Source organism: Sylvia atricapilla, chromosome 3, assembly GCF_009819655.1.
Source record: "Sylvia atricapilla isolate bSylAtr1 chromosome 3, bSylAtr1.pri, whole genome shotgun sequence".
Lineage (NCBI taxonomy): Eukaryota > Metazoa > Chordata > Aves > Passeriformes > Sylviidae > Sylvia > Sylvia atricapilla.
In genome coordinates, this window is record NC_089142.1 from 2,907,818 (window position 1) to 2,928,068 (window position 20,251).

Here is a 20,251-nt window from a genome sequence, read left to right on the forward strand (position 1 = left end):
CCCCATCCCCATCCCCATCCCCATCCCCATCCCCATCCCCATCCCCATCCCCATCCCCATCCCCATCCCCATCCCCATCCCCATCCCCATCCCCATCCCCATCCCCATCCCTATCCCTATCCCTATCCCTATCCCTATCCATTCCCATTCCCGCCCCGTTCCCTCTCCATTCCCGTTCCCGCACCATTCCCGCCTACTTCCCTCAAGCCCCGCCCAGGCCCCGTTCCTCGCTCCCGATTGGCTCCTCATTTAGGCCACGCCCCCTCCCGCCAGTCCCGCCCGGAGCCCCGCCCATTACCATTTAGTGCCGCGGAACACTTGTGGCGGGGCCATGCCGCACGCCGGACCCTTTAACCGCTTCTCTGTCTCCCTGAGGATTGCGGGCGCTGGTTGGTCCAGGCGCGCGTCACGTGACCCGGGAGGCTCCCGGGCGGCACTTCCGGCCCATCCCGCTCCGCCGGCGGCTCCTGGGAATCCCGGGAATCTTGGGGGGCCCGGGGCTCCTGGGGCTCCCCGGCGTTCGGACCCTCCCCGAGGCGGCACCGAGGGTCTCCCCGCGCCGCCGCCCCGCTCCCCTCTGTCACATTCTCCCGACGCCCGCGGTCCGGCCCTGAGGAAGAACGGGGGGCCCTGTGCGGGTCTCGGTGCCCGAGGAGCGCCGCCACCGCGGGTGATGCTCCCGCCTGCCCGGCTGGGACCGCACAGACCCTGCCCGGCTTTCCCAGCCCGGCGCTGCCGGTGTTCCCGAGGCTCCCCCGCGTTTTCCCGGTGAATTTCCCCAGTGAGTCTCCCTCGCCTTCCCCTCCGGCATGGAGTTCGCCGAGCTGATCAAGACGCCCCGAGCGGATAACGTGGTGCTGCACCGCCCGTTCCACCTGGCCGTGGAGGGGACGCTGTGCCTGACCGGCCACCACCTCATCTTCTCGTCACGGCGGCAGGACAACGCCGAGGAGCTGTGGCTGCTCCACTCCAACATCGACTCCATCGACAAAAGGTGATGCTTCCCTTTGCCCTGCCTGCCCATCGCTAATGCCTCGTGGTTGGGAAGGCCGGCTGGCCCCTGAGCTGTCCCAAATTCGGGTGTGGAGAGGAGGAAGGGTGCTCTGGGCATAGACATTGCCAGGGGAGGTTCAGGTTGGGCATGACGAGGATTTTCTCCACAGAAGGGTGATTAAACCCTTGGAATACCCAGAGACGTTTGGAGTGCCCATCCCTGGAGGTGTCCAAGGAGTGACTGGACGTGGCACTTGGTGCTCTGGGCTGGTGACAAGGTGAAGATCAGTCATAGGATGGGCTCCATGATCCTTTTCCAACTTTAATGATTCTCTCAAGGCCCAGGGCAGGGTTCCCATTCTCTTTGGATACTCATGTTTGATGTTGCATCTCCAAGGTTGGTTTTTCGGTCCTGCAGAGAGTCAGAATTTTTGTGTTTAACTCCTTTTGCTCTGTATTCATTCCTCAGTGGACTCATTGAAGCACTTTATAAACGATGCAGTTTTCCCCACTGCACACAGAGAGGGACATCAGAGCCCTGCTGAAGGGATTTGCTTTGTGTCACCCTCCAAAACTGGTGGCAGAATTGGGCTCTAGACTTGCTCAGCTCCAGATCAACTCCTGCTGCTCAACAGCATCATCCCTCACTTCTGCAGCTGCTTATGGGGATCAGTAACCCTTTAGCAATGTGCTTTTTGTGGTACAGCTCAGCTGCAGATGCAGAGCTCCATGGATTTCTTGCCCATTCCCTTTTAACTACAGAGAATTCAGAGCTGTCCCTTTTTCCTCCTCACTTCTGCTTTACCTGCACCATTACCCCTCACTGAGTGTCTGCCCCATCTCACCTGGTTATTGTCTTCTGCTCCCTCACCTTGGCCCTTTTTCCAGCTTGGAGGATAATACTTCACTTTTATGTTAATTACAAAATCCTGCTTTTAAAGCCTTTTGAGGGAATCTGGTAGAGCAGAGTTCCTTTCTGCCAGCAAGACTGGAGAAATCAGGCAGCAGTGATTAAAAAAAAAAAAAAAGCACAGAGCCTGGGATGGGGAAATTGCTGGGTGCTGATTAAGTTTGTTGCTGATTAAGTTTGTTGTTGATTAAGTTTGTTCTCTGTGTGTTTCTGAGACAGGAAAGGAGCAGAGGGATGGAAATCTCAGGGAATTTCTTCCCATGCTCAGTCCTCAACCTGGCCTTGGACGCTTCCAGGGATGAGGCAGCCACAGCTTCTCTGGGCACCCTCACAGCTGTGTAATATTTGTCATGTAATAGCTCCACTCCCTGCCACAGCAAAAGGATGGAATAAATGAAAATAAAGCCAAACTTGCAAATAGCAATCAAGGAGTTGTGTTTGTTCCTTTATTTTCATGAAAGGTGCCCCTGCAGACAAGTCACCACTGATGGAGATTTGCCTGGTAGGAAGAACTGTGACACTTCTGCCTTAGAGGGATCCTGTTTTAGGGGATTCTGTTTTTATGGGACTCTTTGTTTCCTGTCTTGCTGTAGGTTCGTGGGCTCCTTGGGCACCATTGTTATAAAATGCAAAGACCTGAGGATTATCCAGCTGGACATCCCAGGCATGGAGGAGTGTCTGAACATTGCCAGCTCCATCGAGGTGAGCAGTTACCAGCAGCCAGGAAACCTGCAGCTCTTGAGCTCACCTCAGCCTTAAGAGCTTTTTGTTTGTCTGTTTGTTTTGTTATTGTTTTCATGTTTTGAAAGGCAAAGTAGAATCTAAAATGTTTCACGTTGGGGTTGTGGGGTATTTTCCAGAGGTTCTGGACTCTCCATCCCTGGAAGTATTCAAAGCCAGGTTGGGTGGGGCTTGGAGAAACCTGGGATAGTAGAAGGTGTCCCTGCCCATGGCAAGGATGGAATGGGATGAGCTTTAAGGTTCCTTCCAACCCCCACCTGAGATTCCATGATTTCTCTTGTCCATACAGGCACTTTCCACCCTGGATTCAGTCACCCTCATGTATCCCTTCTTCTACCGGCCCATGTTTGAAGTCCTGGAGGATGGATGGTCCTCCTTCCTGCTGGAACAAGAGTTTGAGCTCCTGAGCTCAGTGGTGAGTGGGATTTGAGGGATTTGCCCAGGCCCTTGGATGTTCTGTGAACTGTTTCACCCAGCAGTGGCTGGACTGGAAATCCCAGGTGATTAAAACTCCATTTGGCGCCTGGGTGAAAAGTGAGTGTTGTTGAAATATTTCCTCTGTAACATCAGACTTTTGTTTGCTGCTTCACCTTGTACAAATGGAGGCATTTTTTCAGGAAATCACAAAGGTAGGAAATGTTTTTTGGCCTTTGGGGATGATTCTGTAATTGGAAAAACAAATTGAAATCCTTTGTCCTGGCTTTGTTGTTCTTAAGTTTGATCTGGAGTAGAATGAGAAGAATATTTGCCAAATCCTTTGTTGAAATGACATTGGCTTAAAAAAATTGTTCTGTAGGTGGATGACAATGAAGATACCCAGTTTGAAACACTTTTTCCTTTAATAGATGCTGGGGAAATATTCAGGAGGTTCAAAAAGCAGGAAACTTCCAGTTCTCTTTTTCCAGGTGCTGCTGAACCCACTGATTTTGAGTAGGAATTGTTCTTGTGGCATTCCCTGTTGTGTCCTTTCAGGATGCTGAATTTGGTAGAGTGGGAACTATCTTGGGAACCTGTTTTAATATTCCTTGGATTTGCATCTCTGTGCTCCAGGTCTTTGTTTCACATCCACTCTGTGCTCTTGCTCCAGCAGCTCAGGTTTCTGAGCCCACATCCATTAGTGCAGCATCCAAGAACATTGATTATTTTTTTTTTCCTTTTGGTTGCTTTTCTCTGCAGCCCAGCTTGTCTGCAGCCTGAATCACTTCCTGGCTATGAGTAACAACTGAATAATGTGATCAGCTTGACCAAATTCAGTTGATGAAATCACCAGAAAATTAAAGAGGTTCAGAGGCTTTGCTATTTTTGTCTCATTATTAAAGCAGTCTCATGTGTCTTATCTTCCTCTGCCATCCAGAGACAGACCAGCTGTTATCATATCCAGCACATGGATCCATTGATGTGCTTTTTTTCCTTATTTTTTCAGGGATTTAAAACTTCATTTATCAATCTCTTGCCCTTCTGAACATATTCTCCCTGAAAGAATTACATTTAAAAACCTCATTACTTTTTAGCACCACGTTTCCAGGGCAATCATTCATTCTTTTAAAATCTCCATGTCTGCCAGCTGTTGATTAATTCTTGGCTTTTTAACCCAAAACTTCACATTTTGAACAAAATGGTGTCAAAAGCCACCTTCCAATGATTTACATCTCCTGAACAACAGATAAATGTCTTGTTGATCAAATAATTCTTGTTCTGTAATGACCCTGCTTTCTGTGACAGGCTGGAACAAGGAAATGGCTGATTTAAATCTTTCTCCCAGAAGTCAGATGAGTAGAATTCCAAAGGTTCATGCCTCTGCTAAGTCATCCATCTGCATCTGTACCTTCCCCAGTAGTATAACAAGTCAAAAATTATTTCACCCACCCTTCAGCTCTAGTAATTTATTAATTCCACCTTTGTCTGCCACAGGAGAGTTGTTTCCAACACTCTCTAATGGCAAAGTGCAGAGTAAAAGTTAATACTATTTAAAAAAGTTAGGTAATACATTAAATATTTAGATAATGTGATATGTAATTTGTATTCTTCATTGCACAGTGTGGGGCTGAAAGGAAAATCAGAGGATGTGCAGGGGTTCATATTTTCTCTGAGCACTCAGAGGAGAGCCAAGAGGTTTCTCTTCTGTCAAATTCCAGAACTGCAGGATGCTCCAAACTAACTCTGGAAATTCAGTTTCCTAAAATGAAGTGAAGAGGCCTGAGAAGTTTGTGCACTGGCAGGATAATTAACATAAAGGCATTTTATTGCCAAGAAAATCACTTGCTTCATTCTCCTTTCCTTTGCCTCTTTTCTTTCTTTCTTTCTCTTTCCTCTTTTCTTTCCCTCCTTTTTTCTTTTTCTTTACCCCTTCCCTCTTTTTTTCTTTATCCCCTTTTCTCTTTATTCTTTCCTCTCTTTTACTTTTTTCTTTCCCCCTTTTCTCTTTTTTTTTCTTTCCTGCCTTTTTTCTTTCTCCCTTTTTTTCTTTCTTTCCCTGTCTTTATCTCTCTTTTCCTTCCTTTTCCTCTCCCTTTTTTATCCCTTTTCTTTCCCTTTGTAGCAGGAAAAATCTCAGGGTTCTGAACAACTCAGTTGTGCTTTATCTTCGTGTCAGAGCTCGTTTTGAACATCTGAGTTTTCTGGTTTTGGCCTCAGGTTAAATGGTAATTGTGAACCATATTTTGCTCTTTTCCAGCAACATCAATCTTTACATCTGTTCTGCTCCTTGTCCATGCACAATCTGATTCCAGCAGGGTTTGTCCCCTGGGAATGGCCTCTGGCTTTGTTGCTTTGTAGAATCTCCCCAGATCCATGCTGGGTTCTTGATTTATTTTTTTTTTCTTTTTTTCAGGCCTATTGGTAGAGCTTGACAGGTTTCCCAATGTTTTGTGGAAAACGACCTCTCCTGGCAATTTTAAGTTTTAGGAGGAATGATAGCTTGGACATTTGGGAATCAATGTCTCTATAAACAAGTATTAGGACGAGAAAAGTAGAAATCCAAGAGTTGATCCTGCAGTTGGTTTAGAAATCTTTTTTTCCTCTGGAGTTCTTTCTCCTTTCTGCTCAGCCCTCATCCCTTCACTGCTTTTACCCTTAACTTTTTGTGATTCCTAAAAGCTCAAATGTCTTGCTGAGAGAATTAAGGGTCCCTGAGTTTCACACAGCACAATTACCTGGTTGAAAGTGAGGTCTCCCTTCATCCCTTTCCCTGCAGTCCTTCTGTTTCCTCTGCTGCTGCCTCGCTCTTCCAGTTACTAATGGCCCTTTTTGCTTCCAAGTTCCAGCCAGGCCAGAGCTGGAGGAGTTGATTTGGGCAGTCTGGAGCTGGCAGTGCAGAGGTTAATGGGATGTCTGCAGCAGGAGCTGTTGGAGGGAAGGCAAATGATGCCAAGTGCTGCCAGGCTCCTCCTCCTTTCCATGGAAATGACATAACAGGGATCCTCTGGTGTAAATGGGGAGGAGAGCAGGTTGTGGGCAGGGTTCACTTACCAGAGTGGGGGATAAATCAGCTGCTGCTCCTCCATTCCTCTCCGTATTGGTGGTGCCAGTGACAGGCAGTGTCCCACATGTTCCCCAGAGCTCTGGTTTTGCCTTCTGCACATCCTGTGTCCCAGTGAGGTGTTAATCAGTTCAATATTCCAGATCCATGCATATTTTGTTCATAGTGATCAAACTGTACACCCTCCTATGTAAATTAGCACAGACACCCCAAAAACCCCATTAAAAATCCCATTGCTGGTGCATTAAAAACTGGAGCTGTGACCAGCCCCATCCCTTTTGTGTCCCAGAAGTTTTCATCTCTGCCCATAACGCGATGGCCAGAGGCAATTCGACTTGGCATCTGGGAGAAGTTCTGCTTTTTATAAAATGGAGCTCTTCAGAGGAGCTATTTTGAGGCTAATGAATAATGAAATAAGGTTATAGAAGGGATGGTACGAAACTGTCCAGCTGGGCTGCTGCAAACAGGCAGCAATTGCTGCTCTTGTTGCTGATGTTTATTTTTTCCTGGCATCTTTTTTAGGCTGCCACCAAAAAGGACAATTTTTCCTGTCTCCTAAGCCACACATCCCATGCCTTGGAGCTGCTGCTGCTGAAGTAGTGTTGTGAGTCAGATCAGCTGGTTCAGCTGATGGAAAGGCTTCATTGCCAGAAGACATTGCTGAATTGATCCCAGTTTTCTACTGGACCAGGGAGCCAGTCAGGTAGATTTATATAAGCAGGTAGCAATCAGGAGGAGTGTGGCAAGAGGCAGTAAGGATCTGGAAGAAAGGAATTCTGATCAGACATGTGCAATTAATTCATGTTAAGCCAACAGACCTGAACTGATGTGGATTTTGTGTGTTTTGTCACAGCCTAATTTAGCTGTTGTGCTCTTTTCTCACTTTATCCTGCCTGCTTTATCCTTCTGCCTTTTTGTTTGCTTCAAACTCTCCTTGAACTCAGATGAGCAGAGGTTTGATGGATCTCTGAGGTCTCTCCCTGCTGCAAAAGCTCCTCATTGATATTTCTCCCTGAGCTGGAGCCAAGGCCTGTGGGTGACCCTGGGTATCAGGTAGCTCAGGAATTCTCATGCCAAGTGCCTGTGAGGTGCCACATTCAGCACTTCTTTCCCAGGGCTTTTTGGCTCTTGGGAGCTGGAGAAGTTACATCACAGGAGCTCATGGGGAGCCCTCAGTGCTTGGCTGCTGGGCTGCTTCCAGAAAGTGCTTTAGGAGGAAGAAATGTAGCTGAGCCCACAGAAAAGAACTGACCTGCAGATGTTTAAATTGAAATTTTAACCTCAAAGCAGCTTGATCTGGAGTGGGTGGAAATTCTTGCCTTTCCTGGCCACCTTTGTCTTGTGAACTCTTCTTTCAGCACAGATGGAGGGTTGGGCCCATACTCCCTGTATCTAAAGGCACTTTTTTCCCCTGTTGTGGGAATACATTTCTCTGTGGGGTCTCCCCTTGCTGTCTGTTGTGCCTGTGAAATAATTTAAAGCCACAATCACCCATTTCTGCCCACGTGGGCTTATTTTGTGCTGTTCGAGGATGTGGATAAACCAAAGGGGGAACTGTTGCTTAAGACCCAGAGGCACCTGATCATTCCTCCTTTGCTTCTGAGCTTTATCTGCACTCTGGGGAATGAGCTTCTGGGAGCTACTGCAAGGAGATGATTGCAGGGAGCACCAAGGGATGTGCTGGAAAAAGTAATGGGTCAACAGCCCTGTAAAAATGGCTACTTAAAGGACAACTTGTGGTGTGAATGGAACAGATCACAAATACGATGACTCTTTATCCTGTGTATGATGTCTTTTCTGACCCAAAGCTGCGTTCTGGTGTTTTTCAGACCAATGAATGGCGTCTGAGCTGTGTGAACAAGGAATTCTCTGTGTGTCCCTCCTACCCTCCAGTTGTCATTGTCCCCAAATCCATCGATGACGACGCGCTCCGCAAAGTCGCCCTGTTCCGCCACGGCGGCCGCTTCCCCGTGCTCAGCTACTACCACAAGAAAAATGGGATGGTGAGCTGGCCTTGAGGGGTGCTTGTGCCTGAAGGAAGGGTGGGAATCTGTTTGTTTCACGCTCTGGGATTAACAGACCTCTTGGTTTATTTTCCAGCTTCTTTGGCAAAGCTGGTTCTGGGCGATGGAATGAGTGATCTCCATCCTAGAAATAGCCATTAATCTGCTTGGGTGGGAATGTGCATGGCAGGAGCTCGCTTACAGCTGTAAGAACAAGATGAGGCTTGTAAAGCCACTGCTGGCACCCTGACTGGCTGTGTCTGCCAAGAGTTTTCATGGAAAGGATGGCAGGAGCCACATTGTCCTGTCTGTGAGCAGTGGGCCCTCATCACAGCCGTGGTGACAGCAGAGCCAGCACTGCTCCTGCTGTGTGACTGCGCAAGGAGGATCTGAACAATCTGTTCTTGGAGCCTGGGAGGGTGACTGGATGTAGAAGTAGCAAGGTCTTGGTCTTGCACAGACTTTGACAAGCCAGAATCTAATGGAGTGACTGATACATTGTAATTAAGAAATGCATGAAAGTGTTGGGTAATTTTGTCTCTTGCTGATGTAACCAGTTCTGAGGATGGTGGGATGTCCAACCTGCCGCTTTTAAACTTGATACAGTCTCCTCAAATGCTCCCATTCTTTCTCACCTCCTGTGGCCAAGATTTGTAAGCCTTCAGTTTGAAGCTGTCTAGTCTGACTCAGAAGTACCTTGGGATTTTCTTTTTTTCTCTGCAACCACCTACTCCACATCAGTTGCGCTTTTTGCTTTTTCTCAGCTCAGCTGAAAACCATTGAAGGAAGATTTTTGCTCAGTTGTCTCTCTCCAAATTGTGCATGTTTCGTGTGAGGAGTACAACAGTATTTGACTCAGAGTGTTGCAGTTGTGACAGTAATGCTGTCGCTCTCATTGCCCTCCTGGCTCTGAGTTCTCAGCTGTACCTGTGGCTGCTGACTGGCTGCCCTCACATTTTCATTATGATTTGAGCTGCTGGGGTGCTTCTGAATTGAAAGGCATTTGCTAAAGAGAAGTCTCAGTTCAGTCTGTGGACTTGAGGTTTATTAGTCCATCCATGGAGTAAAAATGTCACCTTTAACACGTGAGCAGTTTGAGTGTTTTAAAAACAGAGTTCAAAATTACAATCCTGAAAAAGTTGGTTTCATAGAATCACAGGATGATTTTGGTTGGAAGGATCCTTAGGGGCCATCTAATTCCAGCCCTCTGCCATGGGCAGGGATGCCTCTCACCAGGTCAGGCTGCTCAGGGCTCCATCCAGCCTGGCCTTGAACACTTCCAGGGGTTTATAACACTGCCAGGGTTTGTAAAGGAGCCATCACCAACAGAACAGCTCAGTAGATCGCCAAGATGGTACTTGAGGCATAACTGAAGGGATACAGCCTCTAAGATGATGCCTGGCATTTAAAACTTGCCCAGCCAAACAATTGCTGTATTCAAGGATTTCTAGTTCAGTTTTAAACACATTCAGTCCTTGAGAGGGATCGAACTTGAAACAACTGAAAGATTCAGGGCAAGGCTTGGAGCTCAAGTGCTTGGTGCCTTCCAGTCAGAATTCCCTGCACTTCCAGTGGCCTCACCCATGGTTTTGTGTCTCCCCAGGCAATGCTGAGGAGCAGCCAGCCCCTGACAGGCACCAACGGGCGGCGCTGCAAGGAGGATGAGAAGCTGGTGAACGCCACGCTCCGCTCGGGCCGCCGCGGCTTCGTCATCGACACCCGGCCTCTGACCGTGGCCCAGCAGGCCAGGGCCAAGGGAGGGGGCTTTGAACAAGAGGTGCACTACCCCCAGTGGAGGAGGATTCACAAATATATCGAGAGGTGGGTGAAATCAGGCTCTCCCCCGAGCTCAGGTTGTGTTGGCAGAGCAGTGATACCTCCACAAAGGAAGAATTGCGTGTCCTGGTTCCTGGCAACAGGGTTCTGTTCCTTCTGGGGCAAAACCGGGAAATGTGGATGATAAAGGGATTTTTTTGGTTTGGTTCCTTGTTCTGAGCAACTTGCTGAAGGTTTCAGCCACTGGACATCTCCCTGTGTTGTCTCTTTTCCTGACCCATCTTCAGCCACAGTCCAGCCTTCCTGTGTTCCCTTTGCCCAGGAAGGAGCAGGTACCTTGCCAGAAAACTTCTGCAGGGGAGGGTTTGTTCTGTGGCTGTCACACTCCTCTTATCCAGAGGATTTGTTTAGAGAAGCTGTGGGTGCCCCATCCCTGGAAATGTTCAGGGCCAGGCTGGACAGGGCTTGGAGCAGTCTGGGATAGTGGGAGGTGTCCCTGCCCTTGGTGGGGGGTTGGAATGAGATGAGCTTTCCAACCCAAACTATTCCGTGATTCTGTGATCCAGTGCTTTTCTCTGGACATCTAATACCATTCTGTCATTTGGAGACAAATTACTAAATAAAACAGACTTCTAGTCTGGCCTTTTTCAATTTCTCTTAAAGCCTTGATTTTGGGGAATCCTTCTACACAGACATGCAGTAACGTTACTGGAGCTGTAGGCCAGCTCTTGAGCAGTTAAATAAAGAATTTCCTGGCAAATACTTGAAGCATTTGGTTTTGCTTCTAAAGATTTCATGTGAGCTTACATTTGTTGCTGATTATTTACAGCATCAGAGGGAGAGAGGAACGAGCAAACACAAACACTAAATAATCCATGTCCTCATTCCTGTGTTATTGCTTGTGCTTTCAACAATGTTTTCCTTTTCCCAAAGGTTTAATATCCTGCAGGAGAGCTTCATCAAGCTGGTGGAGGCTTGCAATGACCAGTCACACAACATGGACCGCTGGCTCAGTAAACTGGAAGCTTCCAACTGGCTCACTCACATCAAGGAGCTGCTGACTGCAGCTTGTCTGGCTGCTCAGTGCATTGACAGGTAAATCTCCTGCAGAAAGTCTTGGGCTGCTCATTCACTGGTTACAAATTGCTCATTAAATACCTCTGGGAGTATCAATAACTGCCCACCGTGGTCTGGCTCACTTGTACCCATGGCAGATTCTGTTCCCTCATGGTGAAGGAATGTTGCTCCAATAAATCAGGAGGAGGGAGGAAATCCCTGCTAAGAAAAGGGTTTGGATCATGTATTTAAAGTATATTCCTGTGTCTGTTGCAGCCAAGCTAATTTAGAGAGTTTTATTGAAGGTTTGGGTTAAAATGAGTCCATCTGAGATGCTATTTGATGGCCTGGAAAAGGGGACACAGAGATGTCTTTTTCTTTTTTTAAGAAGTTTCTTTTTCTTTTCAGCTGCAAATTTCCAATATCACACCTCACTCCTGGAGGTTAAAACAATGTCATCTCCTTGTTTTCCCCAGGAATTGGTCCAGTGCTTTTCCCCTCTTATATTTTTATCCTCACAGCCCTCTCCAAGCAATCCTGCTCATCCCTTCTAAGTGCTTGTGACCTCTTTTAACCTGACATTTCTTTCACAAATGCTGCTGACTCAGCTGACTCGTGCTCAGACCTCAGGCTGCAGAGCCAGTGCTTACTCTCAGGTGCCGGGGTTTATAAGGCCAGATGCAGGAATCTAAATTGGTTTTATCTGTGGCTTTGGGTGGGAAAAGCCCATCCCAAAATTTAGGGACTTTTCATAGCAGCTGGGGAATGTGTTCTGCGGGCACACGAGCAGCTGAAATGCTGGCTCAGTGGTGAAACAGCACTGCTGCATTAAAATGGGAGCTCTGTGCTTTTTAAAAGCTCTGACAGTGCTGGTTTCATTACTGGCTGTGCCAGGAAAGGATTGCTCTGGATCAATAGTTTTATCTGAAATTCTTTCCTGCAAGCATGTAATGGGAAAGATCAGTGATGAAACCCTTCTGGCTTGTTGGGACAGTGGCTGATTTCATAATTCTTAACCTCAGCTTTGCTCTTTGTGTTTACCTGGAGCCATGACAGGTCAGTTCCAGGTGCCTGACCTGCCTCACTCAGAATCTGGAGGTCAGAGCTCAACTGACAAGGAGAGTTCTGTTGTATTTCTATGGGGAGGGAATGGCTGAGACAGATCTTTCAGCATCTTAAAGGCCTGAAAGATAAAAGAGGAAATCAGTGTTAGAAACTTAATGTGGAGAAAGGTGAAGATTAGATAGGGAAGGAAGGTTTAGATTAAATATTAAGGAGAAAAATCTGTATTACAACAGTGGTGAGGCCCTGGCACAGGTTGCCCAGAGAAGCTCTGGCTTCCCCTGGATCTCTGGAGGTGTCCAGGGCCAGGTTGGATGGAGCTTGGAGCAATCTGGGATGGTGGGAGATGTCCCTGCCCATGGCAGGGGTGGAATGGGATGAGTTGCACTTCCAAACTGTAACTCAGAGGGATGCTAATTCCAAAGAGTGAGAATCATAAGGGAGATCTTCACTGTGCACCTTCTGTCAGTGTGGGAAGGTATCTGGAGTTCCAGACTGCTCAATGAGACACTGAGCCTTTAATGATGCAGAGCTCAGGACACTGTTAAAGGGTATCCAGGTGAGATCCATGTGGGATGGGGCTGCAGTAAAGAGCCAGCAAAACCTCAACACTGGTGTCCATGGGATGTAATGGCATCCACTGGGATGGGTTCTGCTCCTTCATACTCTTATCCCTTCCCACCTTTTCTTTCCCCAGGGAAGGTGCTTCAGTGTTAGTCCACGGCAGTGAAGGAACTGATTCCACACTCCAGGTCACTTCCCTGGCACAGATCATCCTGGATCCAAGGTGCAGGACCATCCGTGGCTTCGAGGCTCTTATAGTGAGGGAGTGGCTGCAGGTAAGAAATAGCCCTGGAGAGAACAACCAGCAGTTCCAGAGACACTGGGGTTGGGAAATAGCCTGAGAGGCAGCCAACAGGTTGGGCCTTGTTGCAGCCCTGCTGAGCGTGAGTGTCCTTTGTCCTAAAGAGCAGCATCATTACCTGAGTCATTTGTCCCTCTGGCACTGCTGGGGCCTCTGCCTCTCATGGCAGGTTTTTGGTTTTGGGGAACTGCCTGTTTTATGTGCTCAGGGTAAACATCTCTTATCAAGAATTGTTTGGGTTGGAAGGGACCTTAAATCTCCTGTCATTCCAACCTCCTGCCATGGGCAGGGACACCTTCCACTGGACCACGTTTCACCTCTTTCATCTCATTAGGGAAAACTGTTCAGACCAAACCACAAAACCTGAGTTGTGCTCTTTGTACTTTCCTCCAGTGCACCCACCCCAGCTTGTTCCTGCTCACAATCTCTGATCAAACACAGCCTGAGAATGGCAGGAAAATCAGTCATAGAATCACAGAACAATTTAGATTGGAAAATACCTTTAAGATTGTCAACTCCAGTGGTCCCCCAGCACTGCCAAGGCCACCGCTCATCTATGTCCCCCAGTGCCACATCCACATGGCTTTTTAATCCCTCCAGGGGTGGGGACTCCACCACTGCCCTGGGCAGCTGTGCCAGGGCTGAACAACCCTTTCCATGAAGAAATTTTTCCTAATATCCAATATAAACTTCCTCTGGTGTGACTTGAGGCCATTTCCTCTCATCCTGTCCCTGTTCCCTGGAAGCAGAGCCTGACCCCCCTGGCTGTCCCCTCCTGTCAAGGAGTTGTGCAGAGCCACAATGTCTCCCCTGAGCCTCCTTTTCTCCAGGGTGAGCCCCTTTCCCAGCTCCCTCAGCTGCTCCTGGGGCTCCAGCCCCTTCCCTGGACACGCTCCAACCCCTCAGTGTTCTTTCAGGAGAGGCCCAAAACTGAATTCCAGACTTTTGGTGTCCCAACAGTGCCAGCAGAGGGGTAATGCTTTCTGACAGCTTGGCCCTGGCTGCCTGAGCAGTTGCATGGACAGAACTCGCTCAGAAGTGTTTTTTTTCCACACGTCCTCACATCCCATTCCTTGGTGTGTGATGCTGTCCCTGCTTCCCTGCAGGCTGGCCACCCTTTCCAGCAGCGCTGTGCCCAGTCAGCTTATTCCAACAGCAAACAGAAGTGGGAGGCCCCGGTGTTCCTGCTCTTTTTGGAATGTGTGTGGCAAATCCATCGGCAGTTCCCCTGCTCCTTCGAGTTCAATGAGCAGTTCCTCATCATGCTCTTTGAACACGCCTACGCTTCCCAGTTTGGGACATTCCTGGGAAACAATGAAAATGAAAGGTTGGTAAGGATGTTTGCCTTGAATCCTCTAAATGTTGGGCTGAATTTGGCTCTAAGAAGGTCCCAGAATCTTGGAATGGTTTGGGTCAGAAGAAACCTTAAAGATCATCTCGTTCCAGCCCCTTGCTCTGGGCAGGGACACCTTCTACTACCCCAGGTTGCTCCAAACCCCATCTAACCTGGCCAAAAATCTCCACCCATCACCAGTTTATTTAATTTCTCACACAGAAACTCTTCCATAGAAGAATAACCAGCTGGAGTTTGATGTGAGTCACAGCTGTAGGAAGCAGACTTGTCCATGCAGGCCTGGAGGAGGAGGAGGTTGAGGCAGGCAAAGGCCACAGCTGACAATTCTGTCCCTCACCTGTGAGAGAGGAAAGTGGCTCTGTAGCCTGGTGGTCCTGAGACCCACCCTGGGAGTAGAAACAGGGTGAAGGGCTGGAGCTGCCCACAGCTGCCAGGGAGGTTTGGATTCCTGTTTGGAGCCTGGTAGTTCTGTCTTCAGGACTCGTGGCTGAGGGTCTCCTGCTGGACTGAAGGCCACTGGACAGAAAGGGAAAACCAGAAGTGATACTCCAGAGAAGGAAGGCAATTTAAAGCTTCCTTTAAATCTCTCTGTCCTTAAAGTAATCTGGGCTTAGAAGAGACTCTGCTGCCTTCTGCAGGGCTGCTGAGCCAGTCATCTGCAAAACCAAGTTAGACTTGAAACCAATAAGCTGCATTTGGAGGAGTATTGAATGTTATGTGTAATAACCTGCCTGTCACATCTGAGCATGTCAGCCTGGGAGCACAGACAGGGGATGTGAAGTCTGAAGTCTGATGTGGAGCTTGTGCTGTCTGAAGCATTCACAGGAGTGGTGAATCTCCTGCCTGGCTGGCAGTTCAATTTGCCAGTGCAGGCAGAATGAGATTTGCTGGAATCTGAGGCATGGGGATCCCTGTAACTGCTGGAGGTGGGATTGCCCCAGGAAAACAGCACTGCTTGCTCCGTGTGCTCAATTCCTTCCTGCCACCAGAGGGACCTGTCAGATGTGCCCATTCCAGCAATAAAACTGCTTTTATGTGCTCGAGAATTCCATTTCCATCCTTCCCTGACACAGCCCTGCCCCACCTCTACCTTAACACAGGAGCCTGATCCCTTTCCAAACCTGGCACTCAAACCACGGGGGGAGGTGACTGATTCTTCACCTAGACAGCAGACAGGCAACTTACAAGTGTTATTTCCCCATCTTTTATTCCAAACTAATTGCAATCAGCCAGGCTGAGTAAATTGCTTTGGGTTTACACCCTGTGCCATGATGGTGAAGGGATTAACTTGAATTATCTGGGGGAGTAGTAGCACATGGAAAAACTTGTGGCCTTGTTTATGTGGTTCTAACAAGAGCCTTACAGATCCGAGTGTGTAAAACTGAACTTGTTCCTCTGCGTTTTTTAGGGCTAAATTGAAGCTGCCTCAGAAGACCATGTCCCTCTGGTCCTGGGTGAACAGGCCTGAAGAGCTGAGCAGGTTCCAGAACCCTCTTTATGAGGCCAACAGCCTTGTCATCTGGCCCTCTGTGGCCCCACAGAGCCTGCAGCTCTGGGAAGGTGAGGCAGGTTTGCTTTCCCTGTTGCAGGCAGTATCTCTTTTGTGGGATTTTTTGTCAGATTTCATTGCTGACCATTTTGGAGAATCCATGTGCAGTGGGTTCCTGCTGCAGAAATTTTCCCCATCCTGTGGGTGCTGAAGAGTTCATGACAGTGACACAATCAGGCTGTCACTGCAGGGTGGAGACTGAAAATGGAGTGGTCTGATAAGTGTAGGAGGAAAAAAGGAATGAACCCCCCTCGTTTTTGATTTTTCTTTTATTAAGTTTGTTTAATAGGACGGTGGGTTTGGAGAGGAGGGGGGAAGCCATTTAGGGGGGAGGGAAAAGGAAGAAAATATGAAGGTGTGCACTTGAGAGCTGCTGGAATGTGAACAACCTTCACGAATTCCTCCTTGTCTCAAGAACCCCCTGTGACCTGGGTGTCTCTGGGCTTCCAGGTGTCTTCCTGAGGTGGAACAGACCTTCCAGATTCCTGGAGGAAGCCGAAGAAGAAAGGATCCACATCATCAAGTACAACAAGGAGCTGCAGGCCAGGGTGAACACGCTGAGGCGGAGGCTGGCCCAGCTGCAGGCACAGGATGGGGAGGTGCAGGAGGAGCAGCCCTGAGCTGGGCTTTGCCTCAGGCCTTTGCTTTTCCCCTTTACATCCAGGAAGAAACACGGAAAGTGCATGTTCTGCTGAGCCCTTGGGTACAGCTGACCCTCCCACTGCTGAGCCCTTCACTCCATGAACCTCCCTGCTTTGTGGGGAGGGGGTTTTGTTTTGTTTACAGAAGACACAGCTGGGCACAACGTCCCCTCTTGGCAGCTTTTCTGTCTCAGATTTGGGTACAGTGTCAGCAGAAGCTGGAAGTCTTTACCTCTAACTGTGTGAATGACCAGGATGGGCCAAGAGACAGGATGTCTCCAGTTTATTTTAGACTTTTTCTGGTTTTGTTGAACACTCACAGGATTAATATACAGAGTTCTATATAGATAGGTAAGAGCATTTTGTCTGGAAGCACCTTTTCTCTCCAAGAGTAGGTAAGGCAGCTTAGTTCTTTAATTTCCTAGGAAATCTAGAGATTGGATTTTAACAATCACAGGTTCTGCCAGTCTACACAATACTCTCAGTAGCCTTCACATCTCACACTTGGGTTTTTGTGTTCAGCATTGGCTGGGGAGCAGGAAGTTAAATACCAAACCAGAGCAAGACATTTCAGTGCAATACAGAATTGAAGGAGGGATTCTGCTGCTAATGTTTAAGCCATGACCTTTAGGTGGAATTGTCCCTTGTGGACAAAGATCTCCTAAGGAGGAACAAACTCTTTTTTTATTCTACCTGGAAAACAAAAAGGTTTAGTAGTTGGTGAGGGTGTTCACTTGCAGAACAGGGCTCAGACCTGTCCTTTAAACCAGAGCCAAGCTGCCTTCTTGGAAATTCCCACCCCCTCAGCTGGGTTTGGACACCTGGCCAGGTTCACAACGTTGCCAGGGTGCAAGAGCAGCACTTCATTTACAGCTCTACAAAACACTTTTGTTGCACCTGATGTGCTTTTCCTTCTTGTGCTCTTATGCCCATATTGTGAAACCTCAAAAGCAGAAGCTGGAAGTTCAGGTGACCTCACAGATCTGCTGTGGATGAAGGGGCCATCACACTACAAAAAATATTAAGAGTTTAGATGATTTGTAGCTGCTAAAACTGCTTAAAGACTTTAGGGATAAGCTTTTTTTCCCATTTAACTTTGTATTTTGTAGCTGCTCTTCCGTTTCTGTGGCTTCAATCTGCTTTTTATAAAATCAGTGTTCTCTTGTGATTTTTTTTTTTTCTCCTTTAAAAAGACAGGTAGGGGTAGGTCTGAAATACTTCCTGAGGCATTTTTTCAGCTTGATTTTGTGGGTAGTCCCACCGGACTGGGAAAAGTTGAATTAACAGCAGTACATGTGGCTGGGATTATCCAGAAAAGAGCTTCCTGTTAGCCTGGTTCTGCTGGAATGAAGGGAGCTGCAGTAGGTCAGACCTCTGGAAATTGGTTGAGCTTCCAAGTTTATGGAATGAAGCTGCCTTTATTTCAAAGCCATTTCACATAGATAAGTGTGAAAATACAGGATCTGTAGTTGTAGAAGTAGCTGGGCAGGAACCTGCAAAAATCATGTAGCCACTAAATACAGTCTAAGAAAATTCTATAACCAAGGAAATGATATAAAATTATGTGACAGTGGTCAAGTGCTACCATAATGCCTTTTGTTGAGTCCTTGTTTCCTTAATTATTTCCTTCTGCCTAAGCTAAACTTAACCCTGCAGTCCTCTGGCTAAAAAATAACACGATCCCTTTTAAAACATTGCTCACTTAAGGCAGAAGAATAATTCCCCCTGCTTGCAATGCCAATTTATTTTTAGGTTTGGAGCCTTGTTCCCTAAATCCAGTCTGACACAGGGAATGCTGCTCAGGGTGGGATCTGTTCTGCATGACAGGGGAGGCAGAATCAGGCTCTTCCCTCCTCCAAACCCAGAGATTCCTCTGGGTATGTTGCTCATATCAGCCCTTAAAATGATTGTTCCCCCATTGAAATGATGTCTGTGGGATCTGCACCTGCCTGGGTGGTGTTTCCCGACCCCCATTCAGAATTTCTCCATCTGAAATCCATTATCCCCAGCCAGATGGGAAGGATTCAGAAGGCACTGTTTTCCCTGTAATAGACTATACATAAAACACTCCTAAAGGTTATGCAATTCCCTAACACAGTAATTATAGATTGAGCTAAATAATAGAGGAGCAGAGAGGGTTTTTTTGGATCTAATTGCCTGGCTGCTCCAGCCTCTCCTGCTAACTGCAGGCATCCGAGGGCATTGGGAAACCAGCTGTGACAGCCAACAAAAGGCAGCACATTCCCTCTGAGCTGGCATCAATTCCAGCCTCCACTTGTGTGGAACCCACACCCAAGCGCTGTGTGTACCTTGGGAAGGTGGATCCTGGGAATGTGCTTTTCCTGTGGCAGTGCTGGTGTCCTCCTGAGCAGCCCCTGCAGTTTATGCCACAGTTCTGCACCTTGTCCTTGCACAGTGTGGCTCAGTTTGGGCAGGAGATGGAGTGGGGACAAGAGGTGTGGTGGTGGAAGTTCTCCAGAGCTTCCCAGAGCTGTCCTGCCACGCTGCTCCCACATTCCCTTTGAACTCTGCCATTCCCAGTGCCTCCCAGGCTCCACATTCACAGCAGGTCCCTCCCATTCTTTGCTCTGCTGCTTGCCTCCCCTATTAAATCACGTTTAATACCAGGGATGGGTTTGCTCCCTCTGAGGGGGATCCCTGCCCCAGTTTGCAGATTCCCTGTGTCTTCCTGAGCTGGGGCAGTGCCCAGCTCTGGCTCCTCCCTGTGCCACTGCCTTATGCCCTCGCTGCCACCCCGTTCCTGCTCTTTTGCACACACTCTTTGTGTAACAAGCTGGACACTGAAAGCCCCATCTCCAAATTTTGGGGGTAATCCACGAGGACACTCTGCCATTTACAAAAAAAAAAAAAAAAAGAAAAACAAAAAAAAAAAAAAAAAAGAAGGGAAAAGGAACTAACTTGCACAGTTTTCATAAGGGAAATATGTACCTTCAATATTTTGATTGTATCGATTAACTCTTGAATGTGGCGCTGGTTTTGACGTGCACTATTGTCCCTGTTGCATAGGATCTAATTGAAAATTGCACTGTACAGCGGTTTTTTTGGTGTCTCATGTGTGCTTTGCTAAAGCCTTGGGCAGTGCTGTCATTGTGTGTGTGAGGGGTGAGGTTTCTCCCAGCACTGCCTGTGTCCTGCCACAGCAGCCCTGCGTGACGTGTGTCTGTTCACTGCTGCTGGCCCAACATCTGGAACTGCTGTTTGGACTTGGCTGCTGCATCAGTCTTGATTTTTATTTTATTTCTCTTTTCCTGTACAATTTGAAATGCCTGGGCTGGGAGTTGTGTGCTGGTGTTAGGTATTTGCTGTCTGTGTACAGAATCCCAGCTGCTGCTGCGTGGAATTTATTGCAACAACAACAACAACAAAAAAGTAACAAAACTGAGGAAAAAGAAGATGACGGCTCAAGGTTCAGCCATTTGGGGGGAACAAAACAGATACAAAGTGGCTGTAAACTGTGCTGTAGATATGTTGAGAGCATAATAGATGTGTCTGTTTAAATTAAAACCTTGAAGACTAAAAAGTTCTTTAATTACACTGCTGAATCTTCTTTATTACTGTGTCCCTTGCTTCCCACAGGAGGGATGTGGGTGGGTGCGACTTGGATCAAGCTTTTGCTTGAAATTTTAGCTCTTTCCAGCTCAGTTGTGCTTTATTTTGCAGCTGAACAGGCCCTGTGGTGGTAGAAGGGGCATGAAAGGAGAAGGGTGAGACCCTGAGGCTGTGAGGGGCTTGCAGAATTCTGCTCCAGTGGCTTTGGGCCTTGGATGAGCAGCTCTGCACACGTGATGGATGAACTGTTTGA

At 47.8% G+C, this 20,251-nt stretch overlaps 1 protein-coding gene across 1 annotated transcript; it reads left to right on the forward strand.

Moving 5' to 3' along the window:
- Positions 1–421: 421 nt before the first annotated feature.
- On the forward strand, positions 422–20,000 carry MTMR9 (myotubularin related protein 9). Its single transcript, XM_066314618.1, has 10 exons — positions 422–994; positions 2,497–2,605; positions 2,934–3,059; positions 7,952–8,125; positions 9,729–9,946; positions 10,835–10,996; positions 12,717–12,858; positions 13,991–14,211; positions 15,647–15,798; positions 16,238–20,000. Exons 1-10 carry the CDS (start codon positions 810–812, stop codon positions 16,405–16,407), a joined length of 1,659 nt encoding a protein of 552 aa, XP_066170715.1. The 5' UTR covers positions 422–809; the 3' UTR covers positions 16,408–20,000.
- Positions 20,001–20,251: the final 251 nt, after the last annotated feature.

Coding starts and splice junctions, on each gene's coding strand:
- MTMR9 (XM_066314618.1), top strand. CDS start 810: ATGGAGTTCGCCGAGCTGATCAAGACGCCCCGAGCGGATAACGTGGTG. Junction 2,606..2,933: donor ACATTGCCAGCTCCATCGAG/GTGAGCAGTTAC, acceptor TTGTCCATACAG/GCACTTTCCACCCTGGATTC. Junction 14,212..15,646: donor GGAAACAATGAAAATGAAAG/GTTGGTAAGGAT, acceptor TGCGTTTTTTAG/GGCTAAATTGAAGCTGCCTC.